Here is a 25,276-nt window from a genome sequence, read left to right on the forward strand (position 1 = left end):
AAACGGCAGATCTTTACGCCCTCTGGGGGTGGTGCAATATTGCATAGCAAATAATGATCATGGAAGTTAGAAACTAAAAATTTACTTAATAATGTTTTTGTGTTTGGTGATTTTAATCAAATTTTATTTATGCTCCAAGACCAAACATTTTAGGAGATTGATCTTTAAATAATAAAATAGTGAAGATACTAGCATTCAGCTCTGAGTTTTAAAAGATATGTAAAAATCTTTTTTTTTGGTTAAAATTAACTTCTGATTCTCTGGTTAATCTTTCCTCAATAAAATGCAGAGCGCTCACTGTAAAACTCTTACAATTTCTACTTATTGATGTGGTATCTTTGTATTATTTTTTCCCCTTTGGCTTGTCTATTAAAGAGACGCACACTGAGCAATCACCTAGGCTGCCTTTCCAGCTCTTGTCCTCCCGCTTCTCTTCCAGGATGGGGGTGCTGCTGAGTGTGCAGGAGTGGGAGAGCAAGCCGGAGCCGGCGTTGGAGATGGAGATGAGGGACTTGGCAGGGCGCATGGAAGACAGCTGGTCAGTCTTGCTGGCCTCCTTCCGGGACCGCTGCTGAAGGACCTTGATCATGGCGTCCTTCTCGATGATCTGCGCATGAAGAGTCTTGATTCTAAGGTGGGATAAAAGAGCAGCCCTCTCATTTCAGTCACCCCCACGTTTTTCAGGCTATATAAGCTCTCCCAAAGATTCAGAAACTTGGGCCTGTTGAAGTCATCGGCTAGCTGGCGAGATGCCGGCCTGCCTGTGGTGCTCCGGACCAGGAAAGCGGCAGATTCAGATGTCAACATCCAAATAATGACAAGAGGGTATGGAAGACCTGAATGTGCTGCCCCCACAACCTCCTCTTGGCCACCTGAAAGGCCCCGATCCCTCTCAGGGTGGAGAAATGACACTGGCCATTTAGCTAATGAGCAGAAATGTCAAAGATTGCCTTCCTCCTCCTCCTCCTCCTCCTGATTGGAGGACAAGTTGCTCCATTGCTTTGCTTCATCTCTTGGGGAAATGCTAGAATGTGGGTTGCCAACCTATTTTCCTGAGTATTAAAAACAGGCAGGAGAACAAGATTCATCACTCATTTACATGATGAAGACACTGCGTGTCCGCAATTTCCCAAGAGTGTGCACCACAGAGAGCAGTGCAGGACCAGGTTCTCATTGTGAATGCTCTCTGAAAACAGGGCGCCTTCAAAGGGCCTCTTCATAGGGCTTAACAGCTAGCTGGGGCCACCGCAAGCACAGGCTTGCCCTGCCGAAGCCATTTAGGACTTTTTGTCAACTTCTGAAATGAACCGGGCTGAAGCCATCTTTGTCATTCTAACTTGCCACATTGGTTAGGAGGAAGGAAAGAAAACAAAAGCATTGCTAGACTAAAGACGAAGTGGTCCCGTGGGAGCCAAGGTCATTCCCACAGGAATTGGAAGGTGGAGAGAAAATGTGTCACGGGTCCCGCCAATTGCTTTCCTTGGGTAGCATGGTAGTAGACGGGAGGGAATCGTTACATTTAGTTATACTGAATCCCTGGGGGGGGATTTTAGAATTGGTTTCACTTTTGACTGTGCCAATATTATGTATCCAATAAACATATTCTTTGAGGAAACTTCAAGCCTCGAAGTTCTGATTTATTTGGTTTCATTAGTTGGAACCTTGGCATACAATCATCTTATCTGTGCCTGAGAAGCAAATGGTCACTGATGTAGATCTTTCAGTTCTGGAATCCCCTGCTCTTTCTACCTTACGCTAGTTAGTTACTCTACTTTGTGTCAACTCCAACTTGGCCACTTTTCAAAAGTAGCCCCTATACAACATCCTATGGCGGAATGTGGTCTGGATTCCCAGGAGGGAGGGGTTGCATCCCAGAGGACCAAGAATCAGCGTAGATAATTTGGTTGGGAGGAAGACGTTCACAGAGTCTATCTTTAATGAGGCAAGTAGTTACTTTAATTTGGCAAGATTTCTGCCTATGGGTGAGGAAGAATAAAAGCACCGCTTAAAAGTAACTCTCTGTATCTTTCTTGGTTTTTGAGCCTGACACTTCCTGAGCAGTCAAGGCTCCATGGATTTCTGGGTAATTAAGAATTCTGGATTTCAGAAGCAGCTGCTCCTTACCTGCCCTCCATGTCGAGGCACCTCCGGTTAGCCAGAAGGATCTCCTCCTCTTCCTTCTGGATGCGAGCTTCCAGGGAGGTGTCGTAGCTGGTGTTGGGCGAAGGGCTGAGGACAGTGGTGTCTCTGCAAACAGTATTGGATGGAGAGTCAGGGATCCCTGCTTGGCTTTTAGACACAGAAGCTTCCCATTTAGCAGACAAGAAGGAAACCAACTTGTTCCATCAGCAGCAGAACTGCAAAATGCAGCGGGTTGAATCAGGCCATTTCAACCATTGGAGAGCAAGGGAAAATAAGATAATCCAATTTCCCCTGCAAAACAAATCCCCATATACAAAAAAAAATAGTTAGATTCTGAGATGCAAGAAAATATGTGTGTCTTTAGTTTAAATGACCAGAACAGAAACAGAGAGAGAATGGCTGGAGGGCAGATGTGACTCAGGATGGCATAAGATTTCAGCCTCCCCCCAGCCCCAAATGATAGGGATAAGGCCCCTTGGGGCCTTTGTTGAGTCTGGACGGTGCTGGAGTGCAACCATCAGATCCCCTCCTCTCCCACCCCCGATAGATCATTGAATGGGGCTGGCTGGGAGAAGGGGCAGGGCCGCTGGCCTGGGTGGGTGGGAGGCTCTCCTTGTAGAGGATGTGGGACGGGAACAGATTCAAGTGGTGATGGGCAAGATGGGGACCAAAAGGGAAGATGCCCCTGCCCTCTGAGCTCATGCCCAGACCATAGACGGTGGACCCTGGGAAGCTCAGACCTTTGGCTGCTGCCGATGGATGCCAGCTCAGTTAAGAACAAAACACCTCCCTTATTTGTGGGGAAGAACAACTGACCTGGCGTGCCTCATTGAGACCTGGGTGTTCTCAGGGGGGGGGATTCCCCTCTCGGAAATGGCTCCAGCGGGGTTTAAGGCCTGGCACGAGCCCAGGCCTCAGGGCAGGTAGGGGGCGCAGCAATGGTTATCAGGGCCTTGCTCAACAAGTGTTCAGGGATGAGGCCCTCTTCCTAAAGTTGGGTTCAAGGGGACAGTTGGGCACTTTGCTGCTGCTGCCCCGCAACCTCCCTGCCCGGCTGCTGGGGGCCATCTCGGGGCTGGCAGGGGAGCTCCCCAGGCTTATTTATGATCCTGGTGGGCTTCAATCTGTCATCTCTGGGCTTGACCTCAGAAGCAACCCAGGAGTGGGTTCACAGCCACCGTGGCAGCCACGGGCCTATCCCAAATCATCCAAGGATTGTGGCCACACTCCGGATAGGATTTTCTTTTCAGAGCAGTGGCAACATGATCTGGTGGGGTATCCGTCATTATGCCCCCATCAGAGTAAGACCAGGCCTTGGAGACCGTATAAGATCTCCCAACGCTGCCCGCCTCCACAGGGAGTCGGGACCTATTTAGATGGTTCCCTCCTCAGAGGCTAATGGACCGGCTGGGCTTTCAGAAGGGGCTGGGGGGGGGATCCCGGGGTTCTGCTGCACAGCTCTGTGGAGGTCTTGGCTGCAACGTGGAATCAGAAAGCACCCGAGGCCCTGGGCAGGACTGCGCCCATGTGCCCTCCTGTGGCCTATCAGTCCCCAAAACCTCAGCACCCTCAGCTCCCCAAGAGGAGTTGAGGGTGCTGAAAAGGGGGGGAAAGATGTGGGGAGACCCGCCTGAGGAAAACTAAGAATGAAGACGTCCGGACATGGGTCAGAGCCACAATTAAGGTCTACCATGTGGCAGTGAAATGTCACTATTCTTCCAGACTCCTTGAGGCTGCAGTGTGTTGCCCAATGGCCTGTTTAAGGCCACCCATTTACAGGGCCATGTAGAGGAATTTGAGCACCAGCTGGGTAAAATCACTTGTCAGATTGTCTGGGAACAGCCTGACCGTTAAGAAGAAGAAAGAAGAAAGGAGGAGGAGGAGTCCATGGGGCTGTTAAGGCAACTACCTACTTATTAGGTCCTGTCCCGGCTGGTTGGGAAAGCATCCAGGAAGGAGACCTGCAGGGGGTCCAAGCGATGATTAATGCAGTGCTGCAGGAGGGGGGTCTTTCCGGCATCATTCAAAGAGGCCCTGCTGTGCCCCCCTCTTCAAGAAACCCCAAGGGGACCCAGGTTCCCTGGACAACTTTCATCAGCACCCTTTCTAGGGAGGTTTGTGGGAAAAACGGCTGCCCCGGAGGGTCCTGGATGAAAGATTACCTGGACCCTTTCAGTCCGGATTCAGGCTGTGCTACAGGATGGAACCGGCATTGGTCGCACCTGTGGACAAACTCTGGCAAGGGAAGCACATCCCTCCTTCCTCTCTCTTGACCAATACGGGTTCGTAAAAAACAGATCATGCCAAATCAATCTGACTTCATTCTTTGACAGAGTGACTAAATTAGTTTGCTTGGATCCCAATAAGGCATTTGACAAAGTAAATGACAGCCTTTTCTTGGAAAGCTAGGAAAACGTGGGACAGCATCACCACCAGATGGATTTGTAACTGGATGACAAATCCCACTTAACGTGTAGTCCTTGCTGGTACTACATCTACATCGAGGGAAATAAGCAGTGGGGTACCACAAGGCCCAATACTCTTTAATAGCTTCATAAATGATTAATATGAGGGAATAGAAATCAAATTTACAGCCGACGCTAAGCTGACAGGAATAGCCAATACTCTAGAAGATAGGGTCAAGATCCAGATGGCTCTAGACAGACTTGAACACTGGGCCCCATCTAACAAAATGAAATTCAATGATGAGAAAAGTAGGGTTTTACACTTAGGCAAGAAAAAACAAATGTACAGGTACAGATTAGGTGAAACCTGGCTCAACAGAAGTAACTGATCTTGCCTGAGTCCTAGTGGACAATCGCTTAACTCTGAGCCAGCAGCAGCAGCAGCAGCAGCCAACAAAGCCAATGCATCCCTAAATTGCATTAACAGAGGGATAGAATCAAGATCACATGAAGTATTACTATTGCTTTATAAAGTGTTATTAAGACCACACTTGGAATACTGCATCCAGTTGTGGCCACTGCATTATAAAAAAAGATGTTGAAAGTCTGGAAAGAGGCAGAAAAGAGCAACAGATGATTAGGGGCTGGAACTAAAAGATATGAAGAAGAGTTGAAGGAATTGGCTATGTCTAGTTTAGTGAAAAGAAGGACTAGGACGTCACATGATAGCATTCTTCCAAAATTGGAGGGGCTGCCACAAGGAAAACAACGGATGGAAACTAATCAAAGATCTCTCCCTAGAATCTAGCAACCTAGTACTAGGGAGAAATTTCTAACAGTGAGAACAATTAACTAGTGGAACGTCTTGCCATCGCTGGGGGCTTTCAAGAAGAGGCTGGACAGTCACTTGTCTGGAATGGTATAGGGTCTCCTGCTTGCACAGAGGGTTGGACTAGAAGACCTCCAAGATCTCTTCCAACTCTGTTCTGTTCTGAGCAGCCTTTGCTACCATCGACCACAGTATCCTCTTGGAGCAGCTACAGGGACTGGGGCTGGGTGGGACCGTCTTGTGCTGGTTTGACTCTTGTCTCCAAGGCTGATCCCACTTGGTGTTAATAGGGAGTGAGAGGTCCAGCTCTTGGCCACTCTTTTGTGGAGTGCTGCAGGACTCGCTAATTTCTCCGCTCCTTTTCAACCTCTACATGAAAATGCTGGGTGAGATCATCCGTCACCCTGGGAGGAGAGAGCATCAGTACACTGGTGCTACAGTGCTGTACGTTTCCATCCCTGGTGATCCGAGTGATGCTGTGACTCCCCTCTCTCAGTGCCTGGAGGCTGCAAGGATCTGCGTGGGGACAACAGGCTTCAGCTGAGGCAAGAGGGAGCGGTGGGGAACTAATGGCTTATAATTATTAGTGCTGGATGGGGTTGGACTATCCCAGACAGATCGCAGTGTGCACCTGGACTCACTTAAAAAGAGCAGGTAGTACTCATGGCTAGGAGGACCTCTGGGCAACTTCCCATTGTGCACCAGTTGCGCCCTTACCTGGATCCTGAGACCCTGCGCAAGGTCACTCATGCCTAGTCATCTCTTGGCTGGATTACTGCAACGTGCTCTAGCCTTAGGGCTATCCTTGGAGAATATTCTGAAGCTGCAGCTGGTGCAGAATGTAGTGGCACAAACAGTCCTGGGAGCTCCTAGGACTGCACAAAAACACCACTATTGCACCAGTTGGATTGGTTGCCAGTTTGCTTCTGGATCCAATGCAAGGTCTTGGTGTTACTTTTAAAACTCTTTTAAAGCTCTTTTAAACCTTTTGGGCACCAGGGACCGGTTCCGTGGAGAGAGGATTTTCCGCAGACCGGAGGGGGCCTGGTTTCGTGCACTTCCTGCATCCCACGGATGGGGCTTTGCTTGTTTGTGCGGACCGATTGCTGGCATGCCATGGCCCGATACCAGTCCACGGACCAGGGGTTGGGGACCCCTGCTCTACATGGAATGGGTCCAGGGTATCTGAGGAGTTGTCTTTCCCTGGTGGGACAAGTCCGCCCCACTTGTGCCAGCAGAAAAGGCCTGCTGTGGATCCCATCTGCTAAGGAAGTGAGGCAGGCAGAATCTTCTTTGATTTGGGGGACCAAATGAAGCAAGATTGAACTTTGACAAACCTGGAAGACCAACCAGCTGTTTACTAGACAAGGGTCTGTGTGGCGGTCCCCTTCCTTGGATGCTTGAGAGGAACACTGAACATACAACTAGCAGTGGGGAGGAAAGGTGAGTCCCCTCAAGAATTAATTAATTTATATGCCCCTTTTAAGAAGATTTCCCTTCTTAAAAATAAATTTCATTGTATGAGAGCTCAGTTACAATTCATTAGGAGATTTTGTTCCATTTCACAAAGACCAAGATTGAAATTGGCTTCACATCTAACTGCTCTTTGGTTGGTAATCTCTCTTGCTCTCCTCCCTGTTGACCTTTCCATTTGGTACCATAGTTTAGTTTAGCAGACCTCAATCAGTTCCCAGGATCAGACTTCATCATCAAAATACAATCTGATCCAAGAAGCTTTACAATAAACTATCCTGAAAGTGTCCGTGGACCTTCATGGTTATAAATACAGACAATTGAATTGTCAAGCAAACTTATGTTCAATAAAAACTGGAACTAAAATAGCCATTGTACTGGTAGAAAGAAGGAAGATAGAAAATAGAATCCATTGCTAGAAACAAACCCTTTCAAAATTCATCACCGCTGTCAACTATTGGGGGGATTAAGCTGGCAAATGGAGCTTTCAAATCAGTTTTACACTCTGCTGAAAATTGGATACTTTAAGTGGTTACACTGGTAAGATCAGAAGGTGTAGATACTTGATTCAATGGAGACACACATAAAATCCATCCCGTTTTTTATGAAACCCAAACGGTTCCAGCTTTTTGAAAAAAAATGAATATATGTTTGAAAGGGGATACAAATTGGAGAGCATAATAAGTTATAGACTAGAAGTGGAAAGGAAGAACTTAGGTCAATATGTTTGCTATTATATGGTCAAAATATATTGTATTAATTGGAAAATGGATTTTCCCCAACTACCAATATTCCTTAATTCTCTTTGGGTTTGATTTGCCAGGATGAAATTGGAAGTGTTGTTGGTTGTGTGAGTACACTGCATGTTTCTCCTGTCAGATTTTGCATGATTCTTTTGCAATAGTGTCTGAGTGTGTGTGTGTGTGTGTGTCCCCGTCTGTGTGCGCACTCTTACCGGTGAGCAGCCACAGTGGCTGCCGCATCCAGGGCAAACTGACGCATGACACTTTCTTCCAGATACTTCTGCTCCCACTTGGTCATGTCTGCCTCCAGAGCCAGGATCCTCTCCTCCTTTTCACGCAAGAGCTCCATCAGGGCCGCCGCACTGTACTCAGGGGGGGCGTTAGCCGTCTGAGAGCTTCCCTGGCGCTGGCAGGAAAAGGCAACAAAACAAACCCACTGAGAAGTGTGCAGAACTGCAACCAATATGGTGGTGCTCCATAGAAAGTCAAGGTGGGGAGAAGGACACATGAATGATGCTGGACTCCAAGCTCCCTTCCAGCCCTATCATTCTGTCAGTCGATGTGCTATTTATGTTCCTGGAACAGAGCATGTTGCACCTCTGCTCCACAAGCCGCATGGCTGCCAGCCTGTTCCCAGGTCATTTGAAGTGCTGACATTGACCTTGTAAGCCCTTCATGGCATGGGGTCAGTTTCTTTGAGGGACCATCTCTCCCCAGTTCTATCAGCACAGCCCATGAGATCTGGCAGAAAGAGATCAATTAGACTAGGGGTCCCCTTCATGGATTACTGCCTTGTCGTGGCGAAGGGGCTTGCGTAACTCAATGAAGCTATGAGCTATGCCGTGCAGGGCCACCCAAGACGGACAGGTCATAGCAGAAAGTTCTGATCCACTGGAGAAGGAAAAGGCAACCCACTCCAGTATCTTTGCCATGAAAACCCTATGGACAGTACCAAAAGACAAAACGATATGACGCTGGAAGATGAGCCCCTCAGGTCGGAAGGCGTCCAATATGCTACTGGGGAAGAGCAGAGGGCTAGTACTAGTAGCGCCAGAAAGAATGAAGCGACTGAGCCAAAGCCGAAAGGACGCTCAGCTGTGGATGTGTCTGGTGGTGAAAGGAAAGTCCGATGCCGTAAAGATTTTTTCTCCATAGGAACCTGGAATGTAAGATCCATGAATCAAGGAAAGCTGGACGTGGTCAAACTAGAGATGACAAGACTGAACATCGACATCTTAGGAATCAGTGAACTAAAATGGACAGGAATGGGTGAATTTAATTCAGATGACCATCAGGTATACTACTACGGGCAAGAATCCCTCAAAAGAAATGGAGTAGCCTTCATAGTCAATAAAAGAGTAGGAAAAGCAATACTGGGATACAATCCTCAAAATGACAGAATGATCTCAGTTCGAATCCAAGGCAAACCATTCAATATCACAGTAGTCCAAGTCTATGTCCCAACCACCAGTGCTGAAAAGGATGAAATTGACCGGTTCTATGAAGCCCTACAGCACCTTATAGAACTAACACCAAAAATGATGTCCTTATCATCATGGGAGATTGGAATGCTAAAGTAGGAAGCCAAAAGATTACTGGAATAACAGGCAAGTGAATTTTGTCAAGAGAATACGATGGTCATAGCAAACACTCTTTTCCAACAACCCAAGAGACGGCTCTACACATGGACATCACCAGACGGTCAACACAGAAATCAGATTGACTATGTGCTCTGCAGCCAAAGATGGAGAAGCTCTATACCACAGGTCGGCAACCTGCGGCTACGGAGCCGCATGCGGCTCTTTGAGCCGTCTCTTGCGGCTCCCAGCCGCCCGGTGCGCGCGCACCTCTTCCAACGGGCAGTGGTGCGCGCGCACCTCTCCAAATGGAGAGTGGCACCGCCCGTTTGGAGAGGTGCACGCGCACCTCCCCGAATGGGCGGAGGTGCGCGCGCACCTCCCCAAACCTTTGGAGAGGTGCGCGCGTACCTCCGCGCGAATGGGCAGCGGTGCCGCTCTTTCAGGAAGCTGCCGCGGCCCGTCTGTGAAGCTGCCGAAAGCGGCAGCTTAGCAGACGGGCCGCGGCAGCTTCCTCAAAGAGCGGCGCCCCTGCCCATTCCGAGAGGTGCGGCGCACCTCTCCGAACGACCGCAGTTGCGCACGCACCTCCCCAAACCTTTGGGGAGGTGCGCGCGTACCTCCGCGCGAAGGGGCAGCGGTGCCGCTCTTTGAGGAAGCTGCCGCGGCCCGTCTCTGAAGCTGCCGAAAGCGGCAGCTTAGCAGACGGGCCGCGGCAGCTTCCTCAAAGAGCGGCGCCCCTGCCCATTCCGAGAGGTGCGCGCGCACCTCTCCGAACGACCGGAGTTGCGCGCGCACCTCCCCAAACCTTTGGGGAGGTGCGCGCGTACCTCCGCGCGAAGGGGCAGCGGTGCCGCTCTTTGAGGAAGCTGCCGCGGCCCGTCTCTGAAGCTGCCGAAAGCGGCAGCTTAGCAGACGGGCCGCGGCAGCTTCCTCAAAGAGCGGCGCCCCTGCCCATTCCGAGAGGTGCGCGCGCACCTCTCCGAACGACCGGAGTTGCGCGCGCACCTCCCCAAACCTTTGGGGAGGTGCGCGCGTACCTCCGCGCGAAGGGGCAGCGGTGCCGCTCTTTGAGGAAGCTGCCGCTTTCGGCAGCTTCCTCAAAGAGCGGCGCCGCTGCCCCTTCGCACGGAGGTACGCGCGCACCTCCCCAAAGGTTTGGGGAGGTGCGCGCGCAACTCCGGTCGTTCGGAGAGGTGCGCGCGCACCTCTCGGAATGGGCAGGGGCGCCTCTCTTTTTGAGGAAGCTGAGACGGGCCGCGGCAGCTTCCTCAAAGAGCGGCACCGCTGCCCCTTCGCACGGAGGTACGCACGCACCTCCCCAAAGGTTTGGGGAGGTGCGCGCGCAACTCCGGTCGTTCGGAGAGGTGCGCGCGCACCTCTCGGAATGGGCAGGGGCGCCTCTCTTTTTGAGGAAGCTGAGACGGGCCGCGGCAGCTTCCTCAAAGAGCGGCACCGCTGCCCCTTCGCACGGAGGTACGCACGCACCTCCCCAAAGGTTTGGGGAGGTGCGCGCGCAACTCCGGTCGTTCGGAGAGGTGCGCGCGCACCTCTCGGAATGGGCAGGGGCGCCTCTCTTTTTGAGGAAGCTGAGACGGGCCGCGGCAGCTTCCTCAAAGAGCGGCACCGCTGCCCATTCGCGCGGAGGTACGCGCGCACCTCCGGTCGTTCGGAGAGGTGCGCGCGCACCTCTCGGAATGGGCAGGGGCGCCGCTCTTTGAGGAAGCTGCCACGGCCCGTCTGCAAAGCTGCCGAAAGCGGCAGCTTTGCAGACGGGCCGTCGCCGTCGGGCAACCGGGAACCGGTTCCATCTCATTTTTAAAAAAAATGGCAGCCGCGTGCGTCCGCGCATGCGCAAAAAACCTTTTTGCGCATGCGCGTGCATGGACACACGCACGCGGCTCCCTCTTTTTTTAATTTGTGATGGAACCGGTTCCCAGTGGCTCTTTTTCTTTTTTAGGTTGCCGACCCCTGCTCTATACAGTCAGTAAAAACAAGACCAGGAGCTGACTGTGGCTCAGACCATGAGCTTCTCACTGCAAAATTTAGGCTTAAACTGCAGAAAGTAGGGAACTGGCTTAAGGCCACTCAGATATGAACTAAATCATATCCCTGACGAATATACAGTAGAGGTGACAAATAGATTTAAGGAATTAGATCTGATAGAGTGCCTGAAGAACTATGGACGGAGGTTCGCAACATTGTACAAGAGGTAGCAACTAAAACCATCCCAAAGAAAAAGAAATGTAAGAAAGCAAAATGGCTGTCTGAGGAAGCTTTGCAAATAGCTGAGGACAGGGGGGAAGTGAAAGTCAAGGGAGAAAAAGAAAGATACACCCAACTGAATGCAGAATTCCAGAGAATAGCTAGAAGAGATAAGAATGCCTTCTTAAATGAACAGTGCAAAGAAATAGAAGAAAACAATAGAATAGAGATCTCTTCCAAGAAATTTGGAGAGATGAAGGGAACGTTTCATGCAAAAATGGGCACGATAAAGGACCAAAATAGCAGGGACCTAACAGAGGCAGAAGAGATTAAGAAGTGGTGGAAAAATTACACAGAAGAACTATACAAGAATGAGCTTAACGTCCCTGATAATCACAATGAGGTGGTCACTGACCTTGAGCCAGACATCCTAGAATGTGAAGTGAAGTGGGCCTTAGGAAAGCTGAGCAACAACAAAGCTAGTGGAGAGACAGTATTCCAGCTGAGCTATTCAAAATCTTAAAAGACGATGCAGTAAAAGTGCTACACTCAATTTGCCAGCAAATTTGGAAAACTCAACAGTGGCCACAGGATTGGAAAAGATCAGTTTACATTCCAATTCCAAAGAAAGGCAGTGCCAAAGAATGTTCAAACTATCGCACCATTGCACTCATTTCTCACGCTAGTAAAGTTATGCTTAAAATCCTACAAGCTAGACTCCAGCAGTATGTGGATCAAGAACTACCAGAAGTACAGGCAGGATTTCGAAGAGGCAGAGGAACTAGAAATCAAATTGCGAACATACACTGGATCATGGAGAAAGCTAGAGAGTTCCAGAAAAACATCTACTTCTGCTTCATTGACTATGCTAAAGCCTTTGATTGTGTGGATCACAACAAACTGTGGCAAATTCTTAAAGAGATGGGAGTACCAGACCAACTTATTTGTCTCTTAAGAAACCTATATGCAAGTCAAGAAGCAAGTGAGAACTGGACACGGAACCACTGATTGGTTCAAAACTAGGAAAGGAGTCTGGCAAGGCTGTATACTGTCGCCTTGCCTATTTAACTTATATGCAGAGCACATCATGAGAAAGGCAGGGCTAGATGAATCAAAAGTTGGAATTAAGATTGCTGGGAGAAATATCAACAACCTAAGATATGCAGATGATACCACTCTAATGGCAGAAAATGAAGAGGAACTAAAGAGCCTCTACATGCGAGTGAAGAAGTGTGCAAAAGTTGGGTTGAAACAAAACATTAAGAAAACCAAGATCATGGCATCCGGCCCTCTCAATTCCTGGCCACCACGAAATCGTACATTGGCTCCCAACTGGTCTGGGCCGGGGTCAGGGCAGCGGGGGCCGTTCCCTCACTGTTTCCAGGATGGCTTCATGGGCCACATGAAACCACTTTGCAGGGCGGATCCGGCCCTTGTGTCTTGACATGTCTGAACTAGGCGATGGCCTGTGGGGGTCCCAGGAGATGTGCCTGCTCTGAGGTGGCGTCCTCCTTACGGAACGTCCTTCCCCCCAAAATTAGATTCACCCCTCACTTTGGACATCACAGAAGGAAGGTCCCCGAGAGCTGGTGATGTCATCAGGCCTTGGGGGGAGGGGCAAGGAAGTGGAGAGATGTTCAGATGGCTCCGTTTTGTGAAAATGGCCATTTTGATCCTCTCTTTGACTAGGGGGTTGCAGATTTGTTTATATCATTTATTTCTTAATGCAGATGGTTACATTTTTTAAATATGTGTCATTTTTATATTTGTGGTTTTATCCAATTGTGTGCCACCTAGAGTCGCTTTGGGTGAAATGGGGGCAGGGCTATACCAATTTGATTAATAAATAAATACTTCTGCATATTCTTTTCAGAGGCTTCCCAAATCTTGCTGGAGTGGAGCAGAAGTTGCACAGCTCCCTTTACCTGCTGCATCCGGAGCGATTCGAGTTCTCTCTCCAGCCGAGTCCTGAGCCGGTGCTCCAGCTGCTCCCGCTTCTCACAAGCCGCCTGTAACTGAACCAGCGCCTGCTGCATCTTCTCCACCTTCTCCACATAAACCTGCTTCTTCTTCAGCTAGCAAAGGAGGGAGACAAACAAGAGTTATCTGCCATCACAAGAGGCTTGCACAGATTCCTCAGTCACCCCCTAAACTGGGTCGGTCGTCTCAGACTGAGGACAGAGCTGGAGCATCGAATCTGGATGGTCCATGTTGCTCTCTGGCCTCTCCAGTTAAGCCTGCAAAAAAAGAGCTGCAAGTGATACAGACCTTAGTTGCCAACCACACCACAAAACAATCTGCCAGGTTCCAAAAGCCAAGAGAGACACATGATTCTTCTAACCAGGCTTTTTAAAATTGTTCCTCACCTTTGGACAGAAACTTGCCAATCTAAAGCAAACTACTTGTACCATAAAGCAGGGCTTTTCAACCAGTGATACGGGTACCCCCTGTGGTACATTGGCACCTGGCAGGTGGTACGCGACCATCCTAGAAAAGTGGTAGCGGGGGAGGGGAATGAGCTGAACCGGTGGCAGCACCGCACAAGCCTGAGCGAGAGACGGCTGGAGCTGCAGGGCTGTCGGGGCTCAGCGGAAGCACCACGATCAGCACCAGGCTCCAGCTGGAGCTCGGCACTGATCCCAGCACGTCTGCTGAGCCCAGAAGATGCACCAATCAGCTGGAATGTTGCAGCATCTCCAGGGTCTTGTGATTTACATTCAGATGCTTGGCAACTGATTCATATTTATGATGGTCACAGTGTCCCAGGGTCATGTGAAGTGACCAAAACCTGCTGCAACCACCCAGCAGATGGGGGGAATAAAAACCAAACACCCCCCACCCCACCCCCGCTGCCAATCCTCAACAGAAATGTTCACAACAATGAAAACCTCGGACAGGAGGAAGAGCGCCGCCGGGCGGGCAGGCAGGTGTCCTGCTCAGCTGTGGCTTGGGGGGCACTTTTTTCAGTGCCATTGTAACTTTGAACAGTTACTAAGCGAACTGCTGTAAATTGAGGACTACCTGTACTTCATCACTTTTTTTCTTTTTTGGTCATCAAGTTTTTGATACCTTGCTAGGCGACTGGTGGTGCTCGGATGTTGCCATATCCTAAAAGTGGCACAATGGGTGTAAAGGTTGAAAAGCCCTGCCATAAAGCCTAGGGAGGAGTTGTCTTTCTCTGACACACACCATCTAAATTTTGCTGTCTGTTGCTCCTTTGGAACGCACCCTTATAAACATGGTGAAGAGTGCATATGCACAATTATGGTGAATATGTCAGCCCTGGTTCTTTCTGAGTCCATCAGATTTAGTGGCAGGCATCAGTTCCTTGATTTGCACTGTTTCTGATGCTCCAACTGCTGATGAAAATGGCAGCTGCCCTGTTAGCAACCATCTCGTCCTGCTGGCTCCTGTTCCGATCTACTCCAAGATCCTCCTCAGGGCCCCCTCTTGCTACCCCTGGGCGTTTCATTTCCTTTTCCTAAGAAATAGAAACCTTTGCCCTTCCTTGTGAAGTTTCCTTCTGTTACTTTCATATCGTATCTCTAACTCATCACCCTCATTTCTAATGTAATTTCTGTCTTCTATGCCGTTAGCTGCCACAGGCAATTTTATGTCATCTGCCAGATCCCCCCCAGGTTGGCACTTTCCCAAGGCTGGGAATGCGGTTTCCACACTGGCTGCGGCCTAAGGTAGAGCTGGCTGTGCTTGAGAGGCAGAAGGCAAGGAAGGGAACCTATTTCTCCCCCCCACACACACACACACACAAACAAAAAAATCCTTCCCTCAGGACTTTCATACTGGAATCAAGAGTGCTAAAAATAGTGACTCCTGGGAACCCGATCCTTCTCAACCGAGCTGACTCTTAGGCTGATTAATGGGAGACGGATCAATCGCACCCCAACCCTACAAAAGGGACCTCCAGCAGCCTCAATCTGGAGCAGAGGAGAGTGGTTGCCAAAGCTCGCCCTGCTTGACAATTTGGGTACAATAAGGCGCCACCGCGCCTGCTCAGAAATGCTGGCCAAACCGATTTGGGCAATAGTACCCTCCAAGGAGCGAGCACCTCTGTTTGCTTGTTAAAAACTAGAAAATTACTCCCTAACCAAAATGCAAGGCTTGAGAAAGCAGTTTAAAAATAACCCAGCAACTTCTGTCTTTATGGATCTACAACCCTTTCTCAACTGATGGTCCCCATCCATATTGGTCCATGGAAAGTTTTCTAGAAACTTCCTAGAATTATGCAATCTACGCATGAGGCCCTTGTGGGGGGAAGAGGGGGAGGACTAGGGCTCACCTCTAGGTGGCAGACACGGGGACCTCGAGCAATGCCCAAAGCATCCTGTGCGCTTTGACCGAGAAGCAGAGCTGTTTTCTCAACGTCTTGGGGCCACTTCCAGCCACTCTGAGCAACTGAACTGCTTCAAAGTCTGCCCAGCATTTGAAGCTCCAAAACATCCCAGTCTAATAAAGGAGGCTGCAAACTGTAAGTACTCACAACCATTTGCTTAGTGACTGTTCAAAGTTACAACAGCGTTGAAAAAAAGGGACTTGGGGCTGGTCCTCGTACTTACAATTCTCACAGCATCCCCACAGTAACATGATCAAAATGTGGGTGCTTGGCAACAGGAATGTATTTATGACAGGTGAAGCATTCCAGGGTCAGGTGGTTGCCAATGGCAACCTTCCCAGCCAGCTTCAGACAAAAACGTCAAAGGGAGAAGCTGGATTTGCTTAACAACTATGTGATTCATTTAACAACTATGGCAAAAAAGGTCATAAAATTGGAAGTGATTCAATGGATATTCTGCTCCCAATTGTGGCCATATGTCAAGGCTTACTTGTGGCTACCAAATCACCTCAGGCACCCATGATGCCCAAAATCGAAGTACTTTTTTTACAGAATGACCGAGATTTGTGCCGACCCCATGAGATTGAGATTGGCCTCTCCCATTTAACTTTGAGCTTTTAATGTGAGATTTTGTGAGATTTTAGAAGACAGCTATTGAATCTCACTCCAGATTTCTAGCCCAAACCGCAGTACCTCAGGGAAGGAATCTCCTCATTGCAATTAGCACAAATTTCACAGCAGTGACACCTTTTTCCAGGCTCAAAAGAAGTTGGGCTGCTTTGAGGTCCCACAGGAAGGGGAGCTGCTTGCATGGGCCCCACCGCATTTTTTCCACCTCAGTTGGGAGCCAGGGAGGCGCATGAAATGATAAGGGAGGAGACACACACCCCCAGCACCAGAGGACAGTTCTGCTCTGAGATGACACTGCTGTCCGAAGTTAAACAAGAGCCCAATTTGCTTTTAAAAGGGGTCTGGAAAAGATTAGGGAAGCTGAGGAGAGCCAAGGAAAGCCCATGTTACAGGATACAAGCAAGCCAGAGGCCTCCAGCTGACGTCTCTGCCAAAAAAACAGCTTAGCTAAGCACACCTTCCTCGCCAAATGGAGTCAAACATTCTCAACAATTACCAGCTCAGAAACGTAAAAATAAAAAAAACAAACTTTATCCAAACTTTCTATAATAGCTTAATGCCTGCTATCAGCTTAACCAGAGATCTTTGAAAGTTCATTTTTCATTTCCAGAACTCCAACTTGTCTGGCAGTTTGAGAATCCAACTCAGGGATGATGGTTTGGATGTTTGGTCGAGTCCAGCTGCCAGGCCTTTTCCCTTCCCAGGGCACAGCATGGAGACTGGTTCTCATTCATAGAGAAGCTTTCACACTGGTTGCCAAGAAGAAGGGAAATTGGGCCTTCACTTCTTGCAGTTTCCATGCAAAGCAAAACACAATTAAAAGTATAACAAACAGCTCTTCCATGCAGGATGGCCTCTCATCTGCCTGAGATGAAAGCAGGACAATTGTCTCCTTTCCAAGATTTTTCCTTTTCTGATCAGCTGTGAACGCCCCCCCCCCTTTCTCCCAAAGTAAAGTGATATGTTAATGACTGGTCTGTTAATGACTGGCTGCTCAGTGGAAGGAGGCAACAGCCCACTCCCACAGAAAACCTGGCATATTCTGCAACTGCATTGAAATATGGTATGAACTTTGCCAAAACGGTCATGGATACAGCCGAGAGAGTGATGGAAATAGCCACTCAGATCTGGGATCTTCTGTGTCAGAGTTTCCCAGTAAAGAACAATCACATGTAAGGAAAGACAAGACATCACAGAATTCTCGTCAGCTATGAGTCCTGCTCTTTGTACTGTACTGGTATGGCCCCCAATCTGATGACACCCGCCCTCCTTAAAGGAAGCACAGTACAGCACAGAACTGGCTTAGCCAGCAGAAAATTCCAGGAGGCTGTCGGCCATAAAACAAGGCCCAGGAAGCGAAGTGAATTGTCTCCTTTCCTTTACAAATGCAAGCCAACAAATTTTGGGAGAGGTATGGCAAACTGATTCATGTTGCAAAGATCCAGGAACCAGTGGAACCTCTCTGAATAAAGACAGGACAGGAGATGGCCCACATGGGCTCCGGATGGCTGCTTCTCATGAGGAGACCGTGGCTTTCCATCAGTTTAAATGTCAGGAAATAATGTCTTCAGCCATCTTGCTTCCCACCATGGCAGAACTCTTCAAAGAAGTCTCACTTTCTAATCACTTTCAGGAATTGCCTTTTAACCATGTTAAAGCTATTAAAGATCTTCATCAGATGAACTTGTCTTCAACTCCCAACAGAAGAAAGGTTAACTGTATATTTAAGAACATAAAAATTTGAAATAAATAGCAAAAACTGAATGAGAGTTTGATCTAATAAATGAATTAAGGAATATTGACATCTACTATAAGATTTTGGAATTAACTATAAAAAATAAAGAGTTTCCTATGGGAAACAGACTTATTTTGGCTATCCTGACTATTGCAAGTCATAACAAAAATAAGTGATGATTTTAGAAACAGGATACTAGAAGGGAGAAACAGTTTAACCAAAAGAAAAGAAAATATAAGCCTGGGCTTGATGGCAGTCAATACTGGGACTTACAAAATGTCATAACATCAAAAATATTGAAGATGGCCTTTGAATAATGGGGCCAGAAACTAGTAGCGTATAATATATCAAAACTGTTAATAATGAAGTCTGTTTATACCAACAAACTAGAGCTAAAATACATTAATGAAGGAATGACAGATCTGGAACAAATTTTATCTGACAAAACAAAGTACCAAAATGGCAGAACTATAAATGGCAGGCCAAGAGACGGATGCTTTACAGGTCGTCCTTGATTTACGACCACAATTGAGCCCAAAATGTCTATTGCTAAGCAAGACAGTAAAGTGTCCTTTGGCCTATTTTTATGACCTTTCTTGCCACAGATGTTAAGTGAATCACTGCAGTTATTAAATTAATAACAAGGTTGTTAAGTGATTCTGGTGTCCCCATTGGCTTTGCTTGTCAGAAGGTCGCAAAAGCTGATCAAATGACAGGGATACGGCAACCATTATAAAAACATGCCAATTGACAAGTGTCCGAATTTTGACCACATGACCATGGTGATGCTGCAATATTCCTAAGTATGAAAAAGTCATAAGCCACTTTTTTCTGTGCTACTGTAACTATAAACAGTCTGTCAGAATCCATTTATATTCCATTCCTAACTCCCTATCTGTGCAAACCTAAATCTCACCCCCTTACTGGATTCTGCCATTCCCAAAGAGGGGAAGAGAAAGCAGGATTGTTAAGAGCGATCTCTATCCCTTAGATGCAAGGTTTGTTTATTCAGCCTGCCTGGGGGCCATCACAAAGACCAGGGAAGAAAACCTTTGAACTAAGAAGAACAAAGAAAGAGGGGGGGGGAATTCTGGTTTGTATCTTGAGAGGAAGTAATAATGTTACAAATGTACTGATGTTTCTTTTTTCCCCACAAGGGGTTTTGACACATGGAACTTGACTGATCCAAGACTGACCAAATGGACTGAGGGGAGGGGTTTTTATTCGGGGACACTTTAAAAGTATCGATCTGTGACACAGTTTCCAGATCCTGTCTAGATTATGCACTGCCAACTATGTCTTAGTAAAAGTTCCTGCTTGGACAATCCTGTCCCCAAGAGTTCTTCTTTCCGAAGATGTGGATTGGGGCGGGTTCTGACACAGTCATTAAAAAAATGGTTGGAAGTCAAGGACCTGTATTGGATATACAAAAGAAACTGACTAAACTGTTAAAAATTAAACGGAAAACACAAATGATAAACCAAGAAAGCGACCTGGGAAATACGTTCTTATTAGATGTACAAAGAGACTTTATTAAAGTCTTGAAGAAATCTGTGCAATTGGATAAAGAGGAATTGAGGAGAAATCAAATCCCACAACAATATTTGATTAAATTAAAGGTTAAGATTGTTAGAAGTGAAAGCAAGGAATATAAAGTTGGTTTATGTGATCAAGATAAAATAAAATATGTTGATATTTTGGGTTACTCTTTTTGGAAATTCTGATACCAGGAGTGCAAAGATGATGCTTTATGAAAAGATAAAGTTTTGTAAACATAGAGGGGGTGAAGAGTCAGCAAGCTAATCATTTTAACCATATTTATAAATGAGACAGACAGAAAGGACCAAAGAGCATTTTTCACAAGTGGCAGCTTTAGATAATGGAAGGCTTTTGTGCTCCTCGTCTTAAATCACCCACATAAGTAACCTTGCAAACCGCGGGTGCAGGAGACATCAGCTGGGAATGAGTGGTGCAGGACAATGCAAGGGTTAAAAACACTGGAAGGAAATGAAAGCTCAACAAAAGGCAGAGAAACAGTACAGAAATAGCTGTCAGGGTGAGAAATCTTTCCATCTGGAAATTTCGAGTCCGTATAACAAGATTTCTTTGCAGTAGGAGAAAGTATCGCATACTAGCAAAAATCCAACCTGTACTGCATCCAGCAACTACGGAGAGCTTCACTGCTATCCGTAGCCCTCTCAAATTTCTGGAGGTCTAGTAAATGAAGTTTGTAGCCCTCATGGCAGTAAAACATAAATATCTAGGACTGCAGGATACCTACATGCCTGCCCATGTAGGATACCTACATGCCTGCCCATGTGGGGGAACCAAACTCATACAGGATCGTACTAGAACCAGATGCTTGCAATTCATTACTCTCCAATCTACCTCAAAGTCAGTCCTGGGACTCCACCAGATATGAGATCACCAGTGTGTCTATATTAGTAATGGCACTTTAATGTCAAATTACAGACATTACAGATTTCTGCACCAAGTGGGTCTCTCTTCAGCAAAGAAAGCCCATGAGGATCCTCATGCAAGGTCTTAAGAAGAGTAAGCCAGTACTTTCAGTTAAACCTTTTCTCTAATGAAAATTATTCTTTTGTGCCAGAAAGACCTTTATGGGACTGCCAAGGAGGAGAAATCACGGAACACCATGAAACCAGACCCAGAAGACTTGCAACAGATCGTTACTAGCAGACAACAATCTAGTCCCTATCATCTGAAAATTGGATCTTTCTGGGGCCATTAGCCCTGCACTTTCTGCAGACAAGAATCTTGAAAATGTTCCCATTCTTAAAATGGAAAAATAGTACTAAATTATTTTAAGGCTTTGGGAAAAGCAAAGCATGTAGCCCTTCCTACGACCTAACCAAAACATTCTGCAATTTTTTGTTCCTTACTGAACTGGGTTTCAGGTATTCTTCACTATCATTTGTTGTTTTGAATCCTGAACTAGAAAGGGTTTCTGGATGCTTGCAACACCTGGATTAATCCTGCAGTTTCAGGTAGGCCACTTGTGCCCTTCTTACGATCAAGACAGCGTTTCTCCAGTTTGGCAGCTTGAAGATACTTCAACTTCCCAAATTCTTCAGCCACCAAAGGAATTGAAGTTCACACATTTTCAAGTCACCAACGTTGAGAAACTCTGTATTCAGGATTCAATTAAAACATAACATGCTCAAATAATGTCTGAAAGCAAAATGGAAAGACTTACTTCTTCCTCAAGCTTTACCACCTTGGCCTGTGCATTGTTCAATGCCTGGTCACGGATCTCAATGTGTCTCCGTTGCTCCTCATTAGTTGAGCGAACACCTGCTAGCTCCACTTCCAGTTTCTCCTTCTCCCTCTGTGTTTCTTTATCTGCGCAGATAAAGTAGAAAGGGGAAAAAACGCAGCTTTGAGAGTTGCTAAAGGGCAGAGCTCAAAGTGTGGGCTATGATCTTTGTGGATGAAGGGAAACGTGTTTCAAGCACATTTTTCAAACAATTAAAGGTAAAGGTAAAGGTTCCCCCGCACATGTGTGCTAGTCGTTTCCGACTCTAGGGACCGGTGCTCATCTCTGTTTCAAAGCGAAAGAGCCAGATCTTGTCCGAGGCCGTCTCCGTGGTCATGTGGCCGGCATGACTAGAGGCCAAAGGCGCACGGAACGCTGTTACCTTCCCACCGGAGTGGTCCCTATTTTTCTACTTGCATTTTTACGTGCTTTCGAACTGCTAGGTTGGCAGAAGCTGGGACGAGTAACAGGCACTCACTCTGTTACACGGCACTCGGGATTCAAACAATTATGACACTCTTATTGTCATAGGATGGTATGAATTGTATTTTCTTCAATTATGTTTCGGAAATTAAACAGTAGTAAAGAATTAGTGGTCAAAAGGAACTGACTGTCTTTCTTTCTTTGTGTGTGTGTGTCTGTAAACTTGAGTGTGCGTGTGTGGTTGTATATGTTTGTACAGTGCACATATGTATGTATGATTTGGGAGACTTCTTATTTCCGGAAATCCTGTTTGCCAGAATCTGAAAGGAGGACACAGAAACAAGAATTCTTTCCTTCTGATGTTTTCCAGCAGCTATTGGTAGGGTGTCCCTGATGTTCGATTTTCCATGGAACCCTCATAGATGCCATTGCTAACTGTGCCAGCAAGAACTGAGAACCACAGTAAGAACTGCCAGAAAGAGTATGTGGTTGCATCTTGGCAGCAATGGAAGATTACCTGGTCTAGTTCTAGACAAGTTCATTCAATTCTGCTTCCAATGTCTGGGATAAATTAACAGTGTTTCAACATTATAGGAAAGAGCAAAGCAAAGGCTATTGGAAGACCTTTGTCCTAATATCAGGGATAATTGCTACAAGACGAAATGGTTAATGCTGTTTGTGTCCTCAGAATTCATGCAGCTCTATTTGGCCCGCATTATGAAGACATTATGGAATGGGAACATCTGTCCCGTCAGAACTGGCCCACCATCCCAAGTGATGAAATTGCTGCTTCAAGCAACAGAAGGAAGATCCCTGCTGCTTCTCAGAGTCATGGCAATACGGTAGGCCACTTTGGGGAATGCCTGGCTGTTTCCATTGTTGTCTGCCAGTCCACCAGGTCATCAGAGGGAAACACTGAGAAGTAATGTGGGACTTGCTTGCACAATGACCTCTACCAGCACCCCTTCTGAGTTATGCCTTTTAGCCAGGCAGGCAGAGATGGTGGGACAGCAGAACCATCAGGGACGGGAAGCAGAAGATCCTGCTAGGCGATCATCGGGACACACACAGAGGCTTCCCTGTGGGCAGATCCCTTGTGCTAGCATTCCTCTTTAAGGTCTGGGAGCAATGAGGGTCCCTCCCAAAAATAAGGTAAGTCCCTTTCTTAGTTTTGCTAAGATGCTGACACATTAGCAATTCTTTCCATGTACTCTGCAGGGTGGAGCTGGTGAGATGGTGGCTTAGCTCGCCAAGTCCCACAGCATTCAAAGCAGGAGACTAGAGTCCTTCCATTCATATAATTCTGGTCTCCACTGTCACCAGTCTGTGTTCCTGGATGGGGGTCTCAGCCTGAAGCTGCTTTTGTTCAAAAGCAAGGTAGAGCAGAGCTCTTTCCAAATGACTTTGAAGAAGAGGAATTCTTCCTCCCAGCATTTTCAATAGTCAGCCGAGTTACAGGAAAAGACTGGGAGAGGAATGGAATGTGAGAAGGGCCAAGTGATGTAAACACAAACAGTCCATCTGTCCACTCCCCTTTTATCCCAAAGGCTGCAAATGGGCAAAATCCACCAGGATCATCTCTCTCCTTAAAGTAATGATTGTTGTGAGAGTAATACTTCGTTTTTTACTGTCACCCAGAGTCACCTTTGGTGAGATGGGTGGCTATATAAATTTGATAAATAACAAATAAATAAATAGTCCAGTGCATAGGTCATGAACTGTAAAAGACATGGTGGAATGCAATGTTACACATCCCTTAGACCCCGGTGTCTCCTTTCTCTTCAGAGAACTCTGCAGATTCAGAGCCACTGGAGGAGAAAAAGGGGCTTCGTGTTACACACAGTCAGTGGAATGTGTGACACTCCAGCCCCCCCCCCCCTCTGCTTGGAATCATGGCTCAGGGTAAAGATGTGCAACTATTTTCAGGCCAAGGATTGCACTGAGCCTTTGAATGGCATAATGGAGGCCATGTTCTAAAATGCGGTCAGGACAAAAGCTAATTTGGATGCGGCTTCCATTTAAATATAATTAATTAAACGTTGTTAGTATTGCTCCCCACAATTTACCGGTTCCCTGCTTCTGCAAGTTAAAAGCTACTGTTTTGTAGACAATATTGTGTGTGGTGAGCTCAATTGAAACTTTGGGGGGAGGGGGCACAGCAGCCCTGGCCCCTGGTTGTACATCTCTGGAGGAAGACTTCTAGGTGAATCAAGCCAATGCTTCACGTTCAATCAGCCACTAGCCAACCTGTGACCATGTGGGTCCTCCTTTCAGAGAAGGTTCCTCATCAGATCATTCAGTGCCTTCAACGATGGCAGAGCTTCTAAGGTGTTGGAAAAGTTCTTAAAAATTCAGGGAGATATGCAGATGTTTCTGCCTTGAACGTAGCCCCTGCATCAGCAAAGGAAGCATTTTATGACATTTTATATTATGTCATAAAGAGCTGTATGATAACCTTTATGTCATAAAAGGTTTTATAAAATTTGCCAAATTTCAATTCCATGGGAGTCGTGGGTCCTGGATTTTGGATGCATTCTGTAAGTTAGCCCATTTGAGGTACCTTGGTTCAAAATGTTTTGCCCTACGATGCCCTGTTCTACCCAGTTAAAGGTGACAGACACAAGGATTTTAGCTGTAGACTGTTCCAAAACAATGGTCTAACACAACAGGTGAACCTCAGCATGAGGAAGGGGGGAAACAAGTTGGGTCAGAAGACCAGGTGTTCTTCCAATACACCTGGCTTTCCCCCTCAAGGCAGCTGAAAATAAGGAACCACACAGCAGAGAAGAAATGGCAGCTGAAACTTTTAAGTGAATATGAGAAGGAGTTCGCCAGTGGTTACTCTTTCACTAGCAAGAGACCAACAGTGGTTGTTCCTGTCTCTCACCAACTTCTTCTGTTCTCCTGGGAATTTCTCCAGCCTACTTTAAGCACTTTGTGCATTTGCAAAACAATTAACTGCAGCTCTTGGTACAGGAAATGTGATAGACTCACTTTGTGCAAAGAGCTGGGAGATGGTTTTCCTGTTATCCTCGGTGCCTTCAAATTCTTTCTCTGCAAGTTGCTTATTAGCAGTATCCATACGATCTGCAAAGGAAGAAGAAATGCACTGAACTGTTAGGGCTGATAAATTATTACTTCAATTGTTAAGAGTCTATCCCACATGTATCATTCCTCCTGCCACCTTGCACAACTGTCTAGTGAGGTGGGCTGGACTGAGGGAAAGAAAATGACTACAGCCCAAGTCAGCCCCGTGAACTTTCATGACTGAAGATGAGTTGGAACATGGGTGTTCCTGATTGCCCTGGACTTGCTAATCCATAACCCAGTGACTCTACGGAAAGCTATCCAAGCAGTTAACCTTTCTTGCCATTCAACAAAGGAGGCAGTATTTCACCATCTAATCTTTATTAAAAGCTGAAAGTTCAGGTAAAACTGTAAAAAAATAAGCAATGGCATACGTTAGGTCCATAAACTGTACATATG

At 47.0% G+C, this 25,276-nt stretch overlaps 1 protein-coding gene across 3 annotated transcripts in view; it reads right to left on the bottom strand.

The window, feature by feature from the left end:
• Positions 1-25,276, bottom strand: part of AMOT (angiomotin) — a 69,674-nt gene that overhangs the window by 4,746 nt on the left and 39,652 nt on the right. For all 3 annotated transcript variants that reach the window (XM_081336855.1, XM_081336854.1, XM_081336856.1), the window contains exons 6-11: positions 24,785-24,877; positions 21,308-21,453; positions 13,300-13,449; positions 7,805-7,998; positions 2,125-2,247; positions 397-629 (exon numbers count right to left, since the gene is read on the bottom strand). In XM_081336855.1, coding sequence (XP_081192981.1) covers positions 397-629; positions 2,125-2,247; positions 7,805-7,998; positions 13,300-13,449; positions 21,308-21,453; positions 24,785-24,877 — 939 coding nt within the window. The remainder of the gene's footprint in view (positions 1-396; positions 630-2,124; positions 2,248-7,804; positions 7,999-13,299; positions 13,450-21,307; positions 21,454-24,784; positions 24,878-25,276) is intronic.

Source organism: Vipera berus (genome assembly GCF_964194415.1).
Source record: "Vipera berus genome assembly, chromosome: 11".
Taxonomy (NCBI): domain Eukaryota; kingdom Metazoa; phylum Chordata; class Lepidosauria; order Squamata; family Viperidae; genus Vipera; species Vipera berus.